We start from the raw sequence: 22,872 nt of genomic DNA, 5'->3' as shown, positions 1-22,872 counted from the left end.
CACCACGCTTTTCGTCGACCTCGCCAGCCCTCGTCGGTCACTCTCTTTGCGGTCCAGCTCCTGCTTCTTTCCGACGCCGCCCCCTCTAGCAGCTGCTCGGTCGCCTTGCATTCGCGTTTGCTATTGCGCCGCACATCTCATCGCTCACACCGCCCAGCGCCCAGATCAAGCAGGCCGGCGCAGCTCCCGACTGACAACCAACGGCTACCCTGGCCTTGACCGCATTCAACGGGCCGCCTCGACAGCGCACGATCGCAAACAACCACCGACGCGCCGGTCCGAGCCAAGCTGCCACCTGCTCAGCTCGGCCGTGGACCGTCTGTAGCTGCCGCACCTCTCTACCATCCGACCGGCGCCGCCTCCCTCGCTGCCATCTCGCACCGGCCCCGGCCACGATCGGGATTCGCCCGCCATGTCGTCCAGCAGCGGCTCCAGAGCCACACTCTACGACCGGGATCGGATCGCGGCCGTGCTTCGCGAGTTTGGCCTGACGCCCAACGCCCTCGACTCGGGCAGCTACATCCTCACGCCAGCCAAGAAGAACAGCCTTCGACGAGGACTGTATGCTCGCCTGCTCGAGGAGCTCCCCACAAAGGCCCACCTCCTGCCTCAGTGGCATCACCGCACCAGCAGCTCCGTCCTCGATGCCATCGCCAGGCACGACTACTCTCTCGCCACCACCCAGGCCGAGGAGACCAGGCAGCTGGCAAAGGCCAAGCTCAAGGGAAAGCAGGTGCAGCGCGGCTCCTCGCCCTTTGGCCCCATCGATGGCGTCCCAGACGAGCTCGAAGACCCGGACCTGCTAGGGCCCGAGTACGGCGAGGAGAGGCGAGGGATGGCCTGCGGCCACCTCTTCCAGGCCGGCGAAGCCATCTACCGGTGTCGGTGAGTGTACGCCGCTGCTCCGCCCTCCCCGCCTTGATGCGCCGTGCCGCACGATGTCGAGGGAGATCGAATCAGACTGCTGATGCCCTGAGCTCCTATTCCTCTTCGCTGCACGGCTCCTCGACTGTCCGCTTGGCTACCACAGCGACTGCGGCCTCGACGACACTTGCGTGCAGTGCGCTCCGTGTTTCCAGGCCTCGATCCACGCCAAGGAGGGCCACGACATTGTCTTCTCCATTTCGAGCGCGAGCGGCGGTTGCTGCGACTGCGGCGATCACGAGGCGTGGACCCGCGAGATCGGTTGCCGTTATCACTCGACGCAAGCGGAGGCGGCCGGGGATAGCGGAGAGCACATGCAGATCGAAGCTGGCAGCGGCGACGCCTCCCGTTCTGGCACCACCTCGACCTCTGCTTCGGTCGAGCCGGCGGAAGAACCGGAGTCGTCGGGCATGCAGGAGATCGAGCACGACCTAGGGCTGATGGCGGAAGACCTCCGCACCCCTCTCTACGATACGGTCAGCTCCTGCCTCGACTTCATGCTGTCGGTGCTCGAGCACGCCCCTGAAGAGATGTCGATCGCCTCGGGTCCCGATGTCCTCGAGACGCTCAAGAGGCAGCCCACGCTCGAGCCGTCGCCACGCAGCTCGTCTGCAGAGGCCGCTGCAACCTCGAGCGCCGGAAACGCCGGGCGATCGGCCGAGCGCGACGAGAGCGACGAGGAAATGAGCCAGGCCGACGGCCTCGATGACGACTACGATGTCAACAACGACGATGACGACGATGACGATGACGACTACTTCAGCGGCCAGGAGGGGCCGGGCTCTGTCGGCGGCAATCCGACGCGTTCGGCCTCCACCACTTCTCTGGGCGCTCGCACCTCGCGCACCAAGGGCAAGGCGCGGAGGCGGGCGTCGTCCGACACCAGCCGTGGCGGCGCTGCGGATGATGCGGCAGACGCCGGAGCGGGGATGTCTGGTGCCGGCTCGAGCTCGCGGCCGCGGCTCTCGTCGTACGACTCGCGCGCGACCTCGGGGGCCGAGGCCGAACCCATCAAGCGACAGTACGCGCTGCTGCTCTGGAACGACGAGAAGCACAGCTTCAGCCAGGTCATCGATACCGTCACCGACGCCACGGGCATGCCCGAGGTCGAGGCGCGTGGCGTCGCCGAGCGGGTCGACAAGCACGGCAGGGACATCATCGAGATCTCGACCGACCTGCGCAGGCTGCACAACCGCGGCATGATCCTGGGTTCGATCGACCTGGCCGTCTCGATCCGACCCGCCTACGATGTGCTGGTCGAGGAGGTGGCGCACGTCATGCTCGACTTCCTCGTCGACATCTCCAAGTCGTCGGTCTACGTGCCCGCCATGGCCGGCGATTCTGAGCCCGACGGCTTCCGGCCAAACGCCGCGCTGCTCAAGCAGTTGGTTGCCAAGGTGCTGCTGGAAAGCTGGACGCCCTTCCGCCCCATCTCTGCCGGCTCCATGCGACAGGACTTCTTCGACCCCTCGGACCTCACCCGCTACGAGGCGCTGCTGATGATGGACCCCAAGATGTGGAAGTCGGCCAGGATCGAGATGAAGGGCTTCTTCATCTCGCTCATTGCCCGCCGCGAGATCAAGAAGGAGGTCGCCCGCCGCTTCGCCCATGCCTATGCCAAAGTGCTCGAGACGTTCATCCTTCGAGACCGCGAGCCGGAGCACTCCATCTGCTTCCTCACCGTCCAGCTCTTTAGCGTGCCCTCGATCGGCGCGATGCTCGTCGCCGAGGAGCACTTCCTCCACAAGCTCTTTGTCATCCTCCAGGCCATCTTCACGGGCCAGATGACGGTGGCCAACTCGCAGCTGATCCTGCCCCCGCCGCCCCCTCCGCGCGGCCAGATCAGCCCGCACCTGATGCTTCTGCGCCAGTCGCGGTGCTACCACATCTTCTACGATGTGCGCTATCTGCTCGGCTCGGAGAGCGTGCAGAGGCAGATCGCAAAGGACCCCGAGAGCCACCTCAAGTACTTCTTGCCCGTCCTCTCGCTCTTCCATGCCATCAACCCGGCGAGGCGGGCCGTATCGGCGCACGTCGAGTTCGAGAGCGAGATCTGGATCCCCGTCTTCCACGTCAGCTCGCACCTGGCCAAGACGACCAAGGCGTACGGCGAGGCGTTCGCGTTCGCCCGCCCGCAGCAGCTCAAGGCGGCCTACGCGCAGACGGCCAAGGCGATCCTGATGTCGTGCTACACGCTCCACCAGAACGATCCGGAGAACCACCCGCCGATCAAGTTCCACGCCGCCTCGTACCGGGACCCGTCGGAGAGCCACCAGATCGTCGAGTTCGCCGTCGACCGGCAGCCGGTCAGTTTCCACCATCCGATGCACTGGCTGCTCGCCGAGATGCTCAAGCAGGTCGCCACCGTCGACGCTGGCCTCATCCGCACCGAGACCGGCGCTGCCAAGCTGATCGACCTTTTCCAGCCCGAGGTCGACGAGACGGGTCTGCTGATCGTGCTCGACTTCCCGCTGCGCGTATGCGTCAAGCTGTCGCAGATCCGCTGCAACATGTGGGTCCGCAACGGCTACACGATCCGATCCCAGGCGCACCACTTCCGCGACAACTCGATGCGCGCGCTCATGTACGACCAGGACCTCTTCCTGATCCAGGCCGGCATGGCCGCCATCGACCCGGAGCGGATGCTGGCGTCGATGCTGGGCCGCTTCGACCTGATCGACTGGTTCAGCGGCAAGGACGTCACCAGCCACGCCGTCTACGACACCACCCAGGCGGTCTTTATCGCCGAGGAGCTCCTCTTCCTGCTCATCACGTGCTTCTCCGAGCTGGCCGCCATCGCCTCGTGGCCGACGGAGCGGCTGGTGCGGCGCGAGCTGGTCCACTTCATGGCGCTCAGCCAGGGCACCTACAGCGACATCACCAAGAACATGAGCGAGAAGCTGTGCGACCACCCGTCGTTTGAGCGCGTGCTGGGCCAGGTCTCCAACTTCCGCGCCCCCGACGGCACCAACGACCTTGGCATCTTTGAGCTCAAGGATGAGTGCTACGACGAGGTGCAGCCCTTCTTCTTCCACTACTCGCGCAACCAGCGCGAAAAGGCAGAAGAGGTGCTGCGGGCGCGCCAGAAGAAGCGTCTCGCCCGCACCGACCCGGCGGCGGCGGCCAAGGTCAAGGACGAGGACCTGCCGCCGACCGTGCCGCCGTGCCAGCTCGACGGCCTCGACCGCGGCCTCTTCGCCTCTCTCAAATCGTCGCTGCTGTCTGGCAGCCTGGCCCGCATCCTCTTCTTTGCCATCGACAACACCCACCTCCACTACGAGTACGCCCCCGACATGCTGGTCGACGCCGCGCTGCAGCTCGTCATGGTTGGCCTGACCGAGGCGGGCGCCGACTTTGCCGACAAGGTGATGCTGGCACCCATCGTCCGGAGCGACAAGCAGACGCAGCCACCGACGCCGGTCGACACGTCGTACGGCAACCTCGTGGAGCTGCTGTGCCGAGTCGAGGTGGAGGACAAGTTCAAGCCGTTCAAGGCCAAGATCGCATGGTGCCTCGAGCAGGCTGCGGCCGCCTCGCCCACGGCCCTCGCACCCATCTCGCAGCACTGGGCCGCCACTGGACGGACTGCCGCCTCCAAGCGTGCCGGCGACGGCGCCAAGATGTCTGCTGAAGATGCGCGCAAGTCGGCCGCCAAGGCGCGCCAGGCCGCCATCATGCAGAAGTTTTCGGCCCAGCAAAAGAGCCTGCTCGACCAGTTCGAGGACGAGGATGACGACGAGGACGACGGCGATGGTGACGGCGCAAAGGCAGGCACGTCGGGCGGGGAGGCGTCCGAGGGCAAAGCGGCCAAAAAGTCGTGGGGCAGCTGCATCCTGTGCCAGGAGAACCTCGGCCTCGACAAGGCCTTCGGCATCCTCGGCCACATCCAGCCGAGCCGCGCGATGCGCACGACGCCCAAGCAGGACGCCGCATGCCTTCAGCAGGCCTTTGAGACGCCCGTCACGCTCGACCGTAGCGGACCCGAGGGCCGCCGGGTGATGGGCAGCACGGTCTCGAACCGGGCCGCCGGCGGCAGCGTCGGAGGCGGAGGCTCTGGCGGTGGCGCCAACTCGAGGACGTCGCCGGCCTACGGCTGCTTCCCGCGCGAGGACCACCGCTTCGGCTTCAACGCGTCCACCTGCGGGCATCGGATGCACACCCACTGCTTCGAGACCTACTGCCGCAGCGTCGAGCAGCGCCACGCCGCCCAGATCGCGCGCAACCACCCGGAGGACCTGTCGCGGTCCGAGTACGTCTGCCCGCTCTGCAAGAGCCTGGGCAACGTCATCCTGCCCGTGGCAGACGCCCTGCCGACGGCGTCGGGCGCCGCAGCCCGCTTCCAGCAGCTCTTCCCCATCGAGGCCGACGAGACGCCGCTCCAGGACTGGATCCGCAAGATCAACATCGACATCCTCAAGCACTCGTCCCAGAGTCCGGCGGCCGACTACTACCAGGAGACTGACCATGGCAGCGGTGCCTTCCTCCCCTTTTACGTCGAGCACTCGATGGGCGCCATGCACATGCGCGCCGAGGCGAGCAACGGCGTCGACCTGTCGACGATGCACATGCTCTACCGCCTGGTCGAGGTGCTCAAGCCGCTCTCGCACGCGTCCAAGGGCCTGCGCGAGCGCTACCAGCAGCGCACCATCCTCGCGCCGCAGAGCCGCAAGATGTACATGCCCGAGGAGCTGGTGGCCTACACGATTGCCATGCTCGAGGTCGGGCAGCGCGGCGTGTCTCCCTCGACGAGCGCCAACGAGGTCAGCGTGCCGCTCGAGCAGCAGACGGTGGCCGACTCGATGAGCGAGTCGACGCTGAGCCTGCTCCAGTCGCTTGTACACTGCCTCCGCTCGCTGGCGCTCATGTACCACGCCGGCGCCGAGGGCCCCAGCGTCATCCGCCGCGGCCTGCTCAAGCGGCTCCTGCCGCACTGGGGCGGCGACGAGTCGGTGCGCTCGCCGCTGCTGCTGCGCGACCCGCTCACCATCCTCGTCGAGACGGCCGTCGCGACGCCGCAGAGCCTGCAGCAGTGCACCGCGCTGATGTACTACGTCTGCCTGATCCAGACCGTCTTTGGCCTGGCCCAGCCGTCGATCTGGCCGCAGGCCTACGGCGCCTCGGGCGTCGGCCAGGGCGGTCGCGCCTTTGTCGGACTCAAGACGGCCAGCGTCAGCTCCGACGATATCGCAGAGGCCCGCCGCATCTTCCCAGACATCCGCTGGACCGTGGCCAACATCATCGGGTTCGTCGGCTACGCGCGCGGCAACATCACGCTCGGCTTCGACAATCTCGACGACGACACGCTGGCCAAGATGGTCTGCTCGTACACGCTGCCCTTCCTGCGCCGTGCCGCCATCCTGCACAGGGTCGTCGGTCTCACGACCAAGGCGAGCGCCGAGGACGCCTCGCCTTTTGTCCAGCCGGCCGAGGGCAGCCCGGGCGAGTACCGGAGGCTGCTGGCGCTGCTCAAGATCCCGCCGCCCTCGGTGGCGCTGCCGGTCAAGTCCGAGAAGCAGACGCCGATCGCTGGCCTGGTGGAAGGCTGGATCAAGCACGCCTACGCTCCCCTGGCGTCCCTCTTCCGGCCCCTGCCTATCCAGCCGGCGCCCCTGGGCAACAGCCTGTTCGGCAGCTCCTCGCTCGCAGCTGACGGTGGCAGCAGCGGCGCATCGGGCGCCAGCGGCCGCGCCTCTGGGCTGCAGGCCTTTTCGTCGTCGCACCTCCACGCCGCCGAGGCGCACCCGACGCTGCTGCTCGAGCACCCGCACATCTACGAGCTGGCCAAGCTGCCGACCGACCTGGCGGTGCTGCTGCAGGACACGCAAAAGCGGATCTGCAAGAACTGCAAAAAGGTGCCCGCCGAACCCGCGCTGTGCCTGCTGTGCGGCGAGATCCTCTGCTACCAGAGCTTCTGCTGCCAGCAGGAGGACAACGAGGAGCGCGGCGAGTGCAACTACCATACCGACGTGTGAGTGGCCTTGGTTTCGCGGCCCGAGCTGATCCCAAGTCGAGGACGCGGTACTAACTTGAGAACTCTACCTCCTCTGCACGCACCCCGCTCTCCCTTCGTCGTGCTGGCAGCTGCGGAGGCGCGATCGGCGTCTACTTCAAGGTCAAGTCGAACGTCATCATGCTCCTCTACCAGGGCAACGGCACGTACAACTACTCGCCCTACCTCGACTCGCACGGCGAGATTGACATTGGGCTGCGCAAGGGCCGGCCGCAGAAGCTGCACCTGCAGCGCTACGACGAGCTGCGCAAGCAGGTCCTCGGCCACGGCATCGCCAACATTGTGGCGCGCAAGATCGAGGCGGTGAGTGTGGCGACAGTCGAGGCCGATGCGGATCGCACGATGGGGAAGGCGAGGCCTGGGGTATAGATTGCTGATGCTCTGCCGATGCTCCCCCGTCTGGACTCGCCCATTCAGGCCATGGACGCCGGCGGCTGGCAGACGTTCTAGTCGCCGGATGTGCGGCGTCGAGTGACGAGGGAAACATGTTGCTGGATGGAACGCCGCTGTTGCCGTCGCTGTTGTAGTCGCACTCCATCCCCACGAGGTGCTGTAATCAGCGATCAAGCCCAGCAGAGGAGGTGCACTCCGGACCGGCCGTTACCACTGTGGAGCAGTCGGCACGTTCGGATGGGCGGTCCAATCGGTCGAGAGAGCGCGGCCTGGACTCGAAGGACGCTGACCGTGCAGCACCAAGACCTCCAGCGATGGTGGAGAGACGCGCTCGGCGGGCCGAGGAGGTGAGCGGCGCCGTAGTCAGTGGTCTGGGTTCAATCGTGCCGATTCGGGGGACAGGGAAGGGTCGATGCAGAGTCGGCGCAGATCCCGGACCCACTCCATCTCGGTCCGGACCCTCTTGGTCTCCCACGCGGCGTGGTTGAGGATCTGCCGCACCGTCGCATGGCGTTCGGCCCGCTGCGTCGTCGAGGTAGACAAGATCCCCCCAACAGGGTTCGTCCGGTGTCAGCTGGCAGCAGCGAGAGGGGCAGGCAAGCAGGGAGGGAGGGAAAGGGAAAGGGAAAGGGAACGACGTACCGTCTTGAGCAGGTCTTCGCCGGCGGGTTGGTGGTGGTGGTAGTAGAGCTTGGCCAGTCGCTGCTCCAAGAGGCGCTGCAGGGATCCGAGGGCGGTGATGACCATCTCCCTCGCGCGGCCGATATCCGTCGCCGTGGCGGTGGCCGTTGCGCTGACGTTGCTGCCCATCGTCGCCGCCGCAGCTCGTGGCTCGTCCTCATCCAATCTCGGCACCTGCGAAGACGGGACCGACGCGGGCGGCCGAGGAAACTGGCCCGTTCGAAAGTAGATTGCGCCAAAGACGTCCTCGCACTCGATCATGCTCTTCGCGACCGCTGTGGGCGCGGTGCCGCGCGGGATCTGGACGAGGAGCGCAAGCCGCCACAGGACGCGGCTGACGCCCGCGAAGGCGTGGAGGAAGAGGGGCTGCACGTCGTCCTGCCGCCTCAGCTTGTCCACCTCGCTCGGCCTCGCCTGCCGTGCCGCCTTGGCCTCTTCGCCGCGCAGCACGTCCGGCACCATGTTGGCCGCCAGCGGCCGGAAAAAGGCGTACGACTTGTCCAGCCGCTCCATGTCGGTCTCGTCGAGCTGCCGCTCGAATCGGGCGTTGTGGAAGTCGAGGTTGCGCAGCGACGCCACGCGCTTCGACGCTTCGCTCATGGCGCCCATGGCTCGATCGTCGTCGCCGGCATCGGCATCGTTCTCGTCGTTGCTGATGGATCGAGGTCGAGGCAGAGCGATGCAGCGTTCAAACACCTCGTCCCAGTCTCGGATCCCGAGCGCGTCGCCCACCTCGCGCCGCTCCTTGGCAAAGCGGATGTCCCATGTGAAGCGCTCGACGTGCGTCTGGCCGGGCAGGGCAAAGCCGTACTGGGTCAGCAGCTCGGCGTTCGAGAGCGGTCCGTAGTTGTTGAACACCTCGTCTCCGCAGCCAAGGTCATCGATCGCCCACATGTCCACAGTGTCGTCTTCGTCGTCGTCGTCGTCGTCTTCGTCGCCGTCGTCCGCCACATCCGAATCATGGATATTGTCAGGCTCAGCCCTGCGTGGCGCCCGCGCTGGGCCGATGTGCGGGTGGAGCGTGTCGGCAGCGGAGCCGCAGCGCACGCAGACGTCGACGATGCTCTCGAACTCGACGGTGGGCTTGTCGCTGTGATCAAACGCGTCGCACACGGGCACCAGCGCCGGTCCGTGGTACAGATCGACGATGAAGCTGCGCGACCGCACCATCGACACGGCCCACTGGAACTCGCTGATGGCGTCGAGCATCCGCGCGAAGTCGTCCGGGTCAAAGGCGATGCCGGGCGCGCTGGACAGCACGGGGACGGCGACTTCGTACAGGTACTCCAGTACCGTCTCCTGCAGGGGCGAGTGGGCGGACAGCGGGTGAGTAGGTGCGATGAAACCGTCTATCAAGGGACAGGTCGGACCTGCACTCACGCTGCTCAGGCCATAGGTCTCGCTGTAGCCGTGCTTTTCCTTCCAGCTGCGCCGGGATGCTATCCTGGCTCTGCGCTCGATGCGATGCGCCTCGGTCCCGCGGATCCACTTCCATGGCGTCCTGAGGGGGTCACTGCGACGGAACATGGGCAGATGCGGCGCTTGACCGACCAGCGTGTCGACATAGGGCTTGAAGTCGGAATCCTCTCCCAGCAGCAGCTCGTAAAAGAGGCAGAGGGCGAGGTCGAGGCTGGACCTCTGCGATGGCTCAAAGGACCGGATGGTAGGGTGCTTGGCCAGCTGTTTGGCCAGGTGACGCGCTAGCGCGCTCGTGCGGGTCGAGAGGATGGCCCTCTTGGGCACCTTGACGACTTGCGAGCGTCGAAAGGGGCCGCAACATCGTAACGTCGTGGGGGATCGAGTCCAGCTCAGGTCAGCGGATGGAGGCGATGACGGCACTACGGAGTGCGACGCGGATGAGGGATGCTTCGGGCTTACCTCGTTGGCTTTGCGGAATGACCGCCGGTTTGCGTTTGGAAGTGTGCTTGGTGGTGCAGTAGGGATCCTTGGCCGCTACGTAGGCGTGGTCGATAGTCCTCAGCTTTCTTCTGTTAATCGTGAGCTTGGGGTCCATCCAGATCCCGCGCTCGGCGCACCACACCGCAAACGGCCAATCGTCGGCCTTGGCTCCGACGTGGCGCTTGTCCGTTGCTGCCTCGTCTGGACCATGGTCGACCTCGTCGTCCTGGTCCGACGACGAGTCGCCCGAATCTCGATCTTCGTCGGCGTCGTCGCCGGCGTCGGCATCGTTGAGGATGTATTGCGGGCTGGTGCGAGGGGCAGGAGTGTCGCGAGAAGGTCGGTCGCGCGCCAGGCGGATCCGCTTTGTCGGCGGAGCGTCTTTCGAGTCATCCGTCGGACCTCTTCTTGGGTCCATGTCTCTTGATCGATGCGTCGCTGCCGGTGCGGCCCCGCAGTGTCCTGGTTCCGGTAGCAGTGTGTCTGCTGAGGAGGGGGGACAAGGCGAGAGCAGAGAAGGGGTCTGTGGCTCGCCTGACTTGGTCGCGTCCGCCCGAAGCGCAGCCAGCCGGTCGCTGCGATTCTTAATTCAAGATTGCTAGCTGACGGAGGGGCCGAGGAAGCAAAGGTTGGCTACGAGAGCCGAAGGTGGTGTTACGTTCTGCAAGGCGGAGCGGAGCGGGCCGCCGGCACTTTGCGCGGCCAATTTGGGCAGCGGCGCGCGGGCCAATCAGCGGCGTCTGGGGCCCGTGCACCTCACGGCGGGGGATTGGTGGGGGTCGTTGGCTTTCCTTAACTTCCTCTGGCTGCTGCCACAGGCCCCACAGCCCACAGCCCCCGCACTTCTTCGGCGTCCCCACCGCGCTCCTATATAATCCGCCTCCGCATCGCCCATTCCGTCACTACCACCACCACCATCCCGCCTTTATAACAGCAGTAAACCATCCTCACACGCTCACCCGTACCACCACAACCCCCCACAACCGAAAATGTTCGTAAGCCGCACCCCCCAAGCCACCCTCCTCCTCCTCCGATCCGCCGCCGCCCCGCTGCCATCTCGCCCGCTCACCTGTAATGCTGCCACTGCCACTGCCGCCGCCGCCGTCCGCCCCTTTTCTGCCTCATCAAGAACCATGTCGGCTTCCGAGGTTCCCTACAAGACCGTCTTCAGCCCCGACGCCCCCAAGGCCATCGGCCCTTACTCGCCCGGCACCATCCACAACGGCGTCGTCTACCTCTCCGGATGCATCTCCTTTATCCCAGAGACCATGGAGCTCCTCCGCGGCGGGATCGAGGCAGAGACCGAGCAGACCCTCAAGAACCTCTTTGCCAACCTCAAGGCTGCCAACTCCGGCCCCTCGGTGAGTGTCGCCGGCCATTCAGCTCGCTGCATCAGCAGCCGACTCCCTCGCAGCGTTCTGACTAGCCTCGAGTCGATCCCCTCATCTCCCCCTCCCGTTCGACCGCACAGCACGTTCTCAAGACCACCGTCTTCCTCAAGGACATGAACGACTTTGACAAGATGAACGTGAGTGTCGCGGGCGGCAGACCTTTTGCCTGTTCGGTTGTCACACGCGGGCCCTCGCCTCTCCAGCTGACCCACTCCCGACACCCTTCTTTCCCTTGCACGGCTGCTCACAGGCCGTCTTCGAGAAGGTGGGTATCCGGCCACGGCCTTCCCACTCGGTCGTCTTGGTGCTGTGCCGTTGCAGCCGACGCTCGTCTCTGACCCTCCCCGCTCCTTCCTCGCCTATCCACACCCGCAGTTCTTCGCCCCCTACAAGCCCGCCCGCTCGGCGATTGAGATCGCCCGCCTCCCCCGCGACGCCCTCGTCGAGATCGAGTGCATCGCCGCCGTCAAGGAGTAGGCAGCCGCCCGCCATCTCGCGCTTGGCCGGCCTGTCGTCGATCGGTGAAGAAAGAATGTTACTCCAGAAAGCAGCTGGAAAACGAGTGACTATTGTTGGCTGCAGATCCTCGACTCCGCATCGGCCCGCCTCCACCACGACGCCTCCGCACCTCGCCTCAGGTCACGACCTTCCACGCCGCCTCTCTGGCCATCCGCACCTGGGGCTTGTACTTGGTCGTATCCATGCGCAGCTTGACCGTGTAGTGCATCTGCGGCTCCTCGGCCCGCACGGCGCGGTATCGGCCGCGGTTCATGGCGACGCGCTTTGTCCAGCCGTTGTCGTCCTTGTTCTGGATGCGCACCTTGACAGGCCACGCCTCGAGGATCCACCAGGCCCTCGACTCTTCGAGCTGGTCGTTGATGGGCGCGAGGGCGTCAAAATAGTCCTCGTTGGCCTCCTTGAGGTACGCCTCGGGCACGTCGGTCTCGCCCTTGCCCGGGCCCATGGTCAAGGCCGGCGACGGCAGCGGGGAAGGGAAGAAGGGCGAAGGTTGCCGCGATGGCAGGGTGCGCGATCGGATGCTCTGCGCCCGCTGCAGCAGCGAGGGGAGGGTGCGGGTGCGGTACCGTTCGAGGATCCTCGGTTCCGGCTCGAGGACGATGGGCACCTGGCGCTTGCGGTAGACTGGGTAGAGGGTCTCGACGTCGAGACCCATTTCGGCGAGGGCCTCGGTGCGGAAGAGGATGTTGGTGTCGCAGTCAAAGCAGCACCGGATCATCCAGCGCAGCGGGATGCGCGCCAGCTGGTGCCGCGTCTCGTTGGGCACCGCCCCTCCGCCCACGTCGGCGTGCGCACCGAGGAACCACACCTCCTCGACGTCGGTCTCGAAGCGGTCCTTGTCCTCGCCCTCCATGGCGGTGATCTCTTCGAACGTCGTCTCGAGCATGGCCTGCTTGCGCTCGTCGCTGTCGAGGTCCCGCCTGTCTTCGTTTTCGAGCGACTCGAGCACCATCGAGCTGGCTCGACGCGAGTGCTGTCCGGCCCCGACGCCACCACCGCCGCCGTCGAGGTTCAGCGTCGTCGGTGCCGTCGTCGTCGTCGCGATGCTCGAGTTGCGCCGCGAGACGCTGCCCACCAGCGAACGCACCATGCTGGCACGTCGTCCGACGCCGTTGCCGTTGGGCGTCGTCTGACCCGGCTCGCGCGGCGACGCAGCGCCGTTGACGCCGTTGATCTGCTCGGGCTCGGCGACGACGCCCTGCATCGTGTCGCGGTGGAGGCGCAGGCGGTCGGCCGTCTCGTGCCGCTGGACCCAGTGGCACGCCTTGAACTTGGCGCGGTGCTCGTCGAGGGCCAGGGCGTGGCGAAAGTGGCGGATGCTGTTGTTGGAGCTCTTTGAAAAGGGGAGGGTGCGCGGGACGAAGCCCACGCTCGCCACGCAGTCCCACACGCCGACAAAGTGGACGTCGACGTCGGTGCAAAACGTCTTTTTGAACTCGGCCGACATCTTCCACCCCTCGGGCGTGTCGTCCTTGAAGTAGCGGTAGGCAAACGAGACTTGCTCGGTGTTGTGCGGCGGCAGCAGGCCCACCTTGTGCAGCATGCCCGCCAGCGAGCGCACCGTGTAGGCGCCCCTCGAGAAGCCAAAGAGGCAGATGCGGTCGTTTTCGCGGTAGTTTTGCTGCAGGAAGCGGTAGGCGCCGCGGACGTGGAGGCCCAGTCCGGATCCCACGGCCATGTCGACGGCGGCCGAGATGCCATCCTGCACGTGGTGGCCGGACTTGTAGGTGCCGATGCCGGACTGGTAGAAGGTGATCTGGTCCGGGCTGTCCTTGCGCAGGCACTGGACGAAGCGGACGACGTTGCTGTTGTCGTTGTCGAACTGGTCGCCCGTGCCGTCGAGGCAGATGACGATGGTGCGCGGGTTGGGATTCGAGACGCTCGGGCTGGTGACGTGGCTGTCGTTGCACCGCCGCGTGCCGCCATTGACGGCCCGGATGGTGTCCGGAACGCTCTGCGGGCTCAGCTGGGGCGGCTGCTGTCCCTGCGACGCAAACGGGTTGGTGAAGATGCTGTTCCTATCCCTGACCGGCGGCCGTTGGATGGGGTACGATCCGCGACGGACGGGGCCGTGCACCTCTGGCAGCTGCGGTGGACGGTCGACGGCAGCCATCTTGAAGCGGAGTTGGCGGTAAAGGTTGGTGAGACAAGGCCGTTGCAGAGGGTGGTAGACGGGCAGCGACGGGACATGCGATGGAAAGAGGACCGATCCGAACGTTCGTTAAGAGGCCAACGAGACGAGCAGTGGACCGGCGCGGAAGCCGTCAGAGACACCGGTGTGGCGGCGCACGTTCTGGTGGAAGGCGGATCGAGGTCGAGCACTGTAACGATGGAGGCGAAGGAAGGACAAGGTTCAGGTGTGGCGGGCGACGTGCAGCTAGTCTCTGCGAGATGGGGGATCGTCGGTTGCGCCGCCGTGCTCTTTGTCCCGTTCTGACACCGAGCTTGGCTCCAAGCACCCGACCTCGGAGTGGGGGGGGGATCGCGGCCACCTGTCGCGTACAGAGGTGGAACGGAATAGGGGCATCGGCCGCCACCGCGGCCCGGGCGGTGGGGCGCGGCAGTGACATGGAGCTGTGCAGGTCGGTGGAGTAGTGGGCATCTCGATCGGAGCAGGATCGTGACTGGATCTCTCTGGCCGAGCACGCTCCCAGAGTAGTGGCTGGCGGCGAAAGCTTCGGAGCCCGTCATGGCGTCGAGGTGGCGAATAGGAGGCGATACGGCACGGCCGACCGGGACCTTGCCGACGTTCGGCTCCTGGCGTCTTGCATTGGACGGTGCAGATTTCATGTCGTGTCCGAGCGAGCAGGACTTTTTTTCCCAGGCCATGAAATGCATTCGCGCCTGCTGGCTGGTCCAAAGGCCTCTGGCTGCCGTACTGACGGTGGTCTCTACCGGTACGGCGATGTTGCGACACCATCAAGCGGGGTGGTGCAGATCGGCTGATGTCGCCCTGCCGACGGAAGAGAGGGAGCAGCTGCGGCGTGGCGCGAGGCGGGAGCGGGCGTGTCGAGGGGTGACTGAGCGCGGCTATTACCGGTACTCTGCCGTCGCTGTCCTCCGTTATTTGACCAAGCAAAGAAGTCGGCGGCGACGCTGCGCTGCGACTTCGGGCGGAGACCGAAAAGGGATTAAGGTTTGGCTAGCACGGACCGATGGTCGAACACATTTCGAAGCCTAGACGAGCAAAGGCAGGCGGTACTGCTTTGCTTTGCTTGGATGACCAAAGGAGGCCTTCCAAGAAGCGAGCACCTCGCGTCGCCCTACCTTGGCCTCATCGTACCGTACCGCCGCTCAGCGTAAGGAAGCTAAGACGGTGAGACTAGACTAGGGCGAGCTGTCATGCATGTCAAGCCATGCCATGCCATGCTGCGCGACGCCACCTCGCCGCAGCCGAAGACGACCAACGCAGCTCAGCGCAGCGCAGTGCGCATGGCCCTCACCTGCCTGCTCCCTTCTTTCAACCGCCTGCAAGGATCCCTGCCTCCTATCTCTCCTCTCTCCGCCACCGGAGGAGCCAAGCTCATCTCAAAAAAAGTAGCCGCTGCTGTCCACGAGCCCACCTGCCATTGGCTCAAGCTCATTCGGCCCATGAGTCAGCGTCCAGAGAGAGAGGAAGAGGCCGGGGAATCACGAGGGGCGAGCGAGCGACCAAGGTTCAGAGAGGCACGTTGGCCGCTCTACCCGTGTACGCCCGCGCCCCGCCGGCGTCTCAGCCTCGGCCGCTTTGACAGGTCAAAGCGAGACAACTCAGCCTCGCGCGACGTGCGTGCCCATCTGACAGCCCGCCGGGCCTGCCAGGTAGGCCTGTCGTCGCACCACGACACCTCTTCGGATCTCACACGTCGACTCTCGGGTTACTACGGCCGCACCTGTCCTCGTCGTTTCTATGCCTGCATGGCCTTCGTCGATGCACCCGTCACATCGGGACATCCCCCCGTGAACGTGCTTGCGCCAGACGCATGTACAGCTCCATCCATACGCAGCGCCCTACGCATTCCGAGACGCTCTGTCTGCACATGCGATCTCCCTCCTGTCCCAGCCCCGCCTGCCTGCCAGCCTGTCTGCTGGAGGGCTTCCCGACCGCACTTCTTGCTTCGTTGGAATTGAAATCTGGCAGCTCGGCATCATCGACGCTGCAGTGACGGTGCTTCGGTAGCGCACAGGCCAAGGAAATCTTCGCTTCGCCCTGCTTGCCACTCTGCTGGCTCCGTGGTCAACGGCCTTGTCTTCGATCTGTGAGGACGTCTTCTCGCCGAGTGGCCTCGCACTGCTGTGATTCCACAGGCCGAGAGGCCCCGACAGACCATGGCTTATCCCCAGCGAGCTAGCCATCATGGCCTCAAATCAAACCTCTCGCCTCGCCCCGGCTCGGGCTCCCAAGGCACCACACGACTTGCCTGCCGAGCATGATGCTAACCTTGGTGCACCTTGTGCGTATCGCCCCGCTCCCGAGCTCGTCGCCCCGCCGTGGCGTCCAACCTTGAGGACTCGCCGGGCGGTCGAACGCCTTCTGGTCTCTGAGGATACTACTCACGCAGGTGGTGCACGGACTGGACCGCACCAGTGGCCGGCCAAAGCCTAAGGCTCCGGACGGCCGCCACAGTCCTCGTGCCAACGTCCGCACGTTACTCTGTGACTTTGGCCCTAGCAGCACGCCCGGGCACCTTGCGGCATGCCATGCAGAAGGACATTCGCCCGTCACCCCACCGCACTCACCATGCAGATGGAAAGCTCCGCTGAAAGCACCAGGCAGCAGGGGCTATCTTCCGCACACCACAGGTGCGGGGCCTGTTGCACGCCAACCTTGTCCCCCCGCGCAGGCCCGTCTTGTGATGGTGTAACCTCTGCCTCCTGATTGGAACGCAGTGCCTTGGCGCGATGCCACGGGGGACGAAGCTCTGAGCAACGCGCCGGGACCACACGGACGTCAAGAAGGTCGACAGGCGGCCGACAGCTGATGAAGTGGGTCGGTCGCCTGGTCAATCCGTCCGCACTGAGCTCGCAGCACCTCATCGTGGGTTGATTCAGCCTCGCTTGCCTTCGCTTGACCTCGCTGCAGATGCTGGCTGTGATGGTCCGGTAGCCCGGCGTTCTCTCCATGGTCTTGCCGAACCGGAGGCGAAGCTGTGCATCTGCCCGCCTGTGTATCTGTCGGTCTGCCTACCTCTTCCGTCTGCCTGCTCCTTCCAGCAAGGAGACTGTCTGAGCTCCGCGACGGCTGCTGCTGTTACTGCAAGACCGCAGTCGGTGGCAAAACAGTGCGTATGGATACCGGGCCCATGGCTCGGGCCTCCATGTCTCCTTATACATATACCAGTCCCACCCCTGTTTCTGTCGAGGCTGCAAACCACGCCCCACCTCCTTCCATCGCGGCACCTCGCCCGACTTGCTCTCTGCACCCCGTTCCTTGTCCTCTCTCGCTCGTCCACCGCCTCCCCCTCCCCGATACCCTCCGTCGCAAGACGTTCCCTACGACAAGATGCCTGGCCAACTCAAGACGCTCATCGGCAGCATCAAGCGGAAGCCTTCCACGGCTCCGGATGGCAAGACCGATGCCCAGGCCGCTGCTCCCAACAGCACGGTCGCAAAGACGTCCATCACCCACGACCTCGCTCATCTCGGCTTCAAGAACACAAAGACGGCCGCCCAGGCCCTCACCACCCTCGCCTCGGGTGAGCCGCTAGACGACAAGGAGCTCTTGCTCGAGCACGGCGTCTCGATGCTCCAGAGCCTCCCGCTCAACTCTGGGCTCAGCTCTGCAGTCTCGGACGGCTTCATCGGCATGCTCTGGCACGATCTCCCGCACCCCGCCGGCAGCATGGTCGACCCTGCGATGCGGTACCGCAAGCCCGACGGCAGCGGCAACAACCCGTGGTGGCCCGAGATGGGCAAGGCGGGTTCGGCCTACTCGCGCAGCGTGCCTCCGCTCAAGCCAAAGGGGCCCAGCCTGCCCGACCCGGACCTCGTCTACGACCTGCTCATGAAGCGCACCAGCGACTTCCGCCCGCACCCGAGCGGCCTCAACCGCCTCTTCTTCTCGTTTGCCACGGTCGTCATCCACGAGTGCTTCCAGACGAGCCGCAAGAACCCATGGATCAACGAGACCTCGTCCTACGTCGACCTCAGCACCCTCTACGGCAACACCGCAAAGGAACAGCAGCGCGTCCGGACCTACCGCGAAGGCCTCATCCACCCGGACTCGATCGCTTCGGAGCGCATCATGATGATGCCCCCCGGCGTCATTGCAGTCCTCCTCCTCTTCTCGAGGAACCACAACCACATCGCCGAGAACCTGCGCTCCATCAACGAGCAGGGCAAGTACCGAGACTGGGACCAGCTCAGCGAGGAGGAGCGCAAGTGGCAGGACGAGGACATCTTCAACCTGGCAAGGAACGGTGAGTGCAGGCCTCGTCGGCATGCCATCGTTGCTCTAAAGAGCAAAGCCTGACTCGGCCCCTTCTTTAATCTTCGCTTTCGCGCCACGACGCTCCAGTCAACGCCGGCTTCTTTGCCACCGTGGTTTTGAAGGACTACGTCGCCGCCATCCTCAACACGCCGAGAGCCAACGGCAGCGAGTGGTCGCTCGACCTTGGCAAGGAGATCCGCTCCGGCGGCAAGCGCGTCGAGCGCGGAACGGGCAACTCGGTCTCGGTCGAGTTTGCCGTCCTCTATCACTGGCACGCCGCCCTGAGCGCGGCCGATGACAAATGGATGGAGGACATGCTGCGCGACACGTTCCCCGACATCGCCTCGGTCGACGAGGTGACGGCCGACATGTTCCACCAGGTGGCCATGAAGCACGGCCGCAAGCTGCTCACCACGCCCGCCAAGGAGTGGACCTTTGGCGGCCTCGAGCGGGACGAGGAGGGTCGCTTCAACGATGTCCAGCTCGCCGAGCTCATCAAGGACTGCATCGAGGAGCCTGCCCACGCCTTTGGCGCCCACGGCACCCCGGCCTCGCTCCGCATCGTCGACATCATGGGCCAGCTGCAGGCCCGAAACGCCTTCAACGTCTGCACGCTCAACGAGTTCCGCCGCTACCTTAACCTTAAGGCCTACACGTGAGTCCACGAGGCAAGGGCATGACGTTATACGTGACAGCCAGCACTGACAATCTACCGCTGTCCCCACTTGGACAGCTCGTTCGAGGAGTGGAACGAGGACAAGGAGACGGCTCGCGCGGCCGAGATGCTCTACGGCCACATTGACAACCTCGAGCTGTACCCTGTGAGTGAACGCGGGCATTTCCAAAGACTGTACGGCCTGACCTCGATTCCTGATTCAGCCTTATGTTCTTCTGTTTACCGAAACACCTATCCGGTCTACAGGGCCTGCAGTGGGTACACGAAGTGCGCATCTGAAACCTTGTTGGAAGCAGCGGTCTGACCGTTCCCTCTTGCCTTCATTCCTGCGCAGAGCCGAAACGACGAAGCCGGCCATGCCCGGTTCGGGAGTCTGCCCGGGTCAGACGACGGGTCGCGGAATCCTCGACGATGCCGTGGCCCTGATCCGCGGTGACCGCTTCTTCACCTACGACTTCAACAGCACCACGCTGACCAACTGGGGTGCCGCCAAGCTGACCAACACGCACCCGGGCGCCTTTGGCGGTATGCTGCCCAACCTGCTCTTCTCCGGCCTTCCCGGCGCGTTCACGGGCACCTCGAGCTACGCGCTCCTGCCCTTCTACACGCCCAAAGCGGCTGCGGGCATCCTCAAGGGTAACAAGTCGGTCGAGAAGTACGACCTCGAACGGCCTCGCAGCGACATGCACGTCGTCGGCGTCCACACCCAGGCCGCGTGCAAGCAGGTGTTCGAGGATCGCGACACATTCCGCGTCATGTACCAGAAGGCGATCCGGCAGTGCACCGACGGCCACGACTTCATGATTGGCTGGGACGACGCCTCGCGGCACGACGAGCGCTCCAAGATCCTGCACGAGGTCTTCTTTGAGCCCAACTTTGAGGCCAAGGTGGCCGACTTCTTCTCGTCCAACGTCAGGAAGCTCATCGAGAAGTCGTCGCTCAAACACACGTCGTCCAAGAAGCGCACCATCGACATTGTCCGCGACGTCACCAACGTCACGCCCATCCTCTGGCTGGCGGACCGCTTCGCCATCCCGCTCAAGACGGCCGAGCACCCGAGGGGCCTCTTGACCGTCTACGAGTCGTTCTCGTGCTGGCTCGTCCTCTTCATCTTCCAGAGCTTCAACATCCTCCCGCATTCGGAATGGGCTCTCAGGGACGGCGCGGGACAGCTTGCTCCGGTGGTGAGTGGATGACGGTGCACATGCTTTCCATTTCCGAGACTCGGCCGCTGACCATCTCGCACCCTCACACTCGTCCATGCAGCTCCGAGGCATCTTCACCACACACCTCAAGACGCAGCGCGGCATGACGGAGTCGGTCGTCGACTGGCTGGCCAAGGGCAGCGCTTTCGAGGTCAAGCCCGAGGCGGACCGCCTTTACCACGCGCTCAACAAGACCAAGCTGCCCATCGGCGACCTGGTCGGCGACTGCATCGGCATGGGCGCGCCCGTGGCGGGCAACCTGACGCAGCAGGCCTCGCTCCTCATTGACCTCTTCCTCTCGGAGGGCTACGAGGAGTACAAGGCCCGCATCGTCGAGCTGGCCCAGCGCGACGACAAGGAGGCGTTCGACGAGCTCCAGGGCTGGGTGTTTGAGGGCATGCGCCATGCCGGTGTCGTCCCCGGCCTGCCCCGTGTGGCGGCAAAGGATGTCACCATCCAGGACGGTGTCCGCGGACCCATCCACGTCAAGGCTGGCAACACGATCCTCATCGTGAGTGCATCGTCAACCGCTTTCTTCGAGGCGTCTTCCGGGTCCTGACGTCTTCTGCATCCTTTCCCTTTCTCTCCTTGTCTCTCCTTATCTCTACCAGGCCACATCCAAGGCGGCGCTCGACCCGGAGGCCTTCCCGAACCCGGAGAAGCTGGACCCGCACCGTCCTCGCTCGAGCTACACGCTGCTCGGACATGGCCTTCACTTCTGCTTCGGTGCCCGTCTGGTCGGCGCAAGTCTGGCGGCCACGCTCAAGGAGGTGAGTTTGTCACGTCTTCTCCGCCTCCGTCTGTCGACGACTACTGACGCATTCGCCACGCTCCGTCGATTGTTGTGACTGCAGGTGTTTAAGCTGCCCAACCTCCGCCGCTCGCCGGGCAGCGCCGGCCGCTTCTCGATCGTCACGCACGAGTTCGCCGGCGTCAACATGCGCCTCTACCTCGACGCCAACGCAAAGGAGAGCCCCATCCCTACCACACTCTCGCTCGAGTACGACTCCGAGTAGCGCCGTGTAGCATCGAACCAGATAGAGGTGGGCCACTGGGATGGAGAGCGTGTCTGCTTGTTGAAAGAGTGCATGCTTTAATTTGAGCTTTGTAAAACTTTCGTGAACATTGTGGTGGGAATCGAGTGATGAGATCATAGAGCGGACATGAAGAAGAATGAGGCGGACGGGCGGAGATGAAGGGGAAGAACGAAATGGCAGCGACGAAGCCAGAAGGGAAAATTGGCGGCGGAAGTGAGGCATGATCGATCGCCGGTCCTGAGCATTGGGCCGGATCGAAGATGTACAGCAATGGTCACCGCACTTGAGACGGCCTGCTGCCCCTGCCTCTGTCTTGCAGCAACGACGACGTCCGCTAGTCGCCCTTACAGCCCTTGGATCGCATCGTTGAGCCTGACCTGGTCTTCGAACGCGCCAGCGTAGTCCGTTTCCATGCCGTCGAGCAAGCTGTCGAGCTTGTCGTGGACCGCCCTGATCGTTGCGAGCTCGTTCTGCGAGAAACGACCGCTGTCGTTCTCCGAGAACCTGGCCAGGAGGTCGCGCTTGGCCGCGATTTCGTCGAGAACGTTGCGCGCCCTGGCGAGGGCCTCGATGGCCCTGACGGAATCGTCGCTGGCGGCCATCACCTGTTCCCAGTCGTCGCCGTGGTCCGACATCCTGAACTTCTGGCCGCCCTGGAGGAAGTGCCACTTTGCCAGGTTGATCTCGTCGCGGGCCTGGCTCAGCTCGGCGTAGTCGTGCACATCGATGACGCCCGCCTGGCGGAAACCGTTGAAGGCTGCTTGGACGGTTCGGCCGGCGCGCTCCTGCACCTTTTCCTGCTTTCGAAGCGCCTTTGCGAAGGCCTTCTGCGACATGCCTTCGGACCATTCGGGGGCACTGTCGAGGTGTTCGAGTCCCTCGAGAAGCCTGCCGACGTTGGACGTCGCTCGCGAGCTCGAGCTCGAGCCCAGACCCCAAGCCTGGGCCGTGACTTGGACAGCGAACAGGCAGAAGATGCCGGCGACGGGGGCGATGATGGGAAGACGCATCTTGGCAAGTTGGAGGGGTGCAAGTTGTTGCACTGACGAAACTGACCCTCAATTCTGACCCCGTGTCGGTGCCGAAGGTTGATAAGCGGACGAGGGCAAATCACGACCAGTTTGGTCTCGCAAAGTGAGAGAGAGAGAGTGCGATAATGACCTGGAGATATTGGGTGAGAAGAATGGACGGGATGTGATGGGGCTGGAGATGAGGGATGTCTGCCAAATCAGCAGCTCTTTATACGCATCGACCCGGCGTGTGCTCCTCCAGCATGTAGTCTCTCAATAAACGATGAGAAGGGCAAAGCTGCCAGCAGCGTCTCGAGATTGACCAGCATCAAAGTCTCCAGCCCCGGTGGCGGGACGAGAGCGCTCTTAGGTAAGAGCCGCAAGCCGCCATACTGCCGTGCTTTTCCTTGAGCACGGCCGAGTGATGCTCGTTCAAATTGTCCCCTGTCTTGCTTCATCTCGGCGGCCTTTGTCTGTTCCCACCAGGTGGACTTTTTGGCAGAGTTCTGCATATGGATCGTCCCCTCGACGCTCGTTCAGATTGCGCAGATTGTGCTCACGAAAGGGAAAGGAGAAGCTTCGAAGGTGGAAAGAGAGGCGATCGTCGACCTTCATCCCGAAGTCGCTACAGCGACGCTGAATGGCTGCTCGCAATGGCGAGGCGGCCTACCAATACCAAGGTCGCGCCGCTACCAACATATCAACGACTCTGATCCCC

The 22,872-nt window shown here is 64.5% G+C and overlaps 6 protein-coding genes across 6 annotated transcripts; 3 read left to right on the top strand and 3 right to left on the bottom strand.

Annotated features, from left to right (window-relative positions):
* Positions 1-412: 412 nt before the first annotated feature.
* Positions 413-7,384, top strand: PFL1_00370 (uncharacterized protein; the record flags this gene model as incomplete). The annotated part of the gene is made up of 4 exons (XM_007877866.1): positions 413-885; positions 1,031-6,892; positions 7,006-7,237; positions 7,352-7,384. The coding sequence occupies 4 exons, from the start codon at positions 413-415 to the stop codon at positions 7,382-7,384; spliced, it is 6,600 nt and encodes a 2,199-aa protein (XP_007876057.1).
* A 306-nt stretch (positions 7,385-7,690) lies between these two features.
* Positions 7,691-10,325, bottom strand: PFL1_00369 (uncharacterized protein; the record flags this gene model as incomplete). Its single annotated transcript, XM_007877865.1, has 4 exons — positions 7,691-7,849; positions 7,970-9,307; positions 9,389-9,759; positions 9,887-10,325. The coding sequence occupies 4 exons, from the start codon at positions 10,323-10,325 to the stop codon at positions 7,691-7,693; spliced, it is 2,307 nt and encodes a 768-aa protein (XP_007876056.1).
* A 715-nt stretch (positions 10,326-11,040) lies between these two features.
* Positions 11,041-11,775, top strand: PFL1_00368 (uncharacterized protein; the record flags this gene model as incomplete). The annotated part of the gene is made up of 4 exons (XM_007877864.1): positions 11,041-11,268; positions 11,379-11,435; positions 11,549-11,563; positions 11,674-11,775. 4 exons carry the CDS (start codon positions 11,041-11,043, stop codon positions 11,773-11,775), a joined length of 402 nt encoding a protein of 133 aa, XP_007876055.1.
* Positions 11,776-11,932: 157 nt separating this feature from the next.
* Positions 11,933-13,930, bottom strand: PFL1_00367 (uncharacterized protein; the record flags this gene model as incomplete). The annotated part of the gene is made up of 1 exon (XM_007877863.1): positions 11,933-13,930. One exon carries the CDS (start codon positions 13,928-13,930, stop codon positions 11,933-11,935), a length of 1,998 nt encoding a protein of 665 aa, XP_007876054.1.
* Positions 13,931-17,299: 3,369 nt separating this feature from the next.
* Positions 17,300-21,123, top strand: PFL1_00366 (uncharacterized protein; the record flags this gene model as incomplete). The annotated part of the gene is made up of 8 exons (XM_007877862.1): positions 17,300-18,215; positions 18,314-18,881; positions 18,960-19,047; positions 19,149-19,156; positions 19,237-20,086; positions 20,169-20,618; positions 20,719-20,877; positions 20,962-21,123. 8 exons carry the CDS (start codon positions 17,300-17,302, stop codon positions 21,121-21,123), a joined length of 3,201 nt encoding a protein of 1,066 aa, XP_007876053.1.
* A 365-nt stretch (positions 21,124-21,488) lies between these two features.
* Positions 21,489-22,154, bottom strand: PFL1_00365 (uncharacterized protein; the record flags this gene model as incomplete). Its single annotated transcript, XM_007877861.1, has 1 exon — positions 21,489-22,154. The coding sequence occupies one exon, from the start codon at positions 22,152-22,154 to the stop codon at positions 21,489-21,491; it is 666 nt and encodes a 221-aa protein (XP_007876052.1).
* Positions 22,155-22,872: the final 718 nt, after the last annotated feature.

Source organism: Pseudozyma flocculosa (genome assembly GCF_000417875.1).
Source record: "Pseudozyma flocculosa PF-1 unplaced genomic scaffold scaffold00001, whole genome shotgun sequence".
In the NCBI taxonomy this organism is placed as follows: Eukaryota; Fungi; Basidiomycota; class Ustilaginomycetes; order Ustilaginales; family Ustilaginaceae; genus Pseudozyma; species Pseudozyma flocculosa.
The sequence above is the reverse complement of the archived record's forward strand: the minus strand, read 5'-3'. Positions and strand labels throughout refer to the sequence as shown.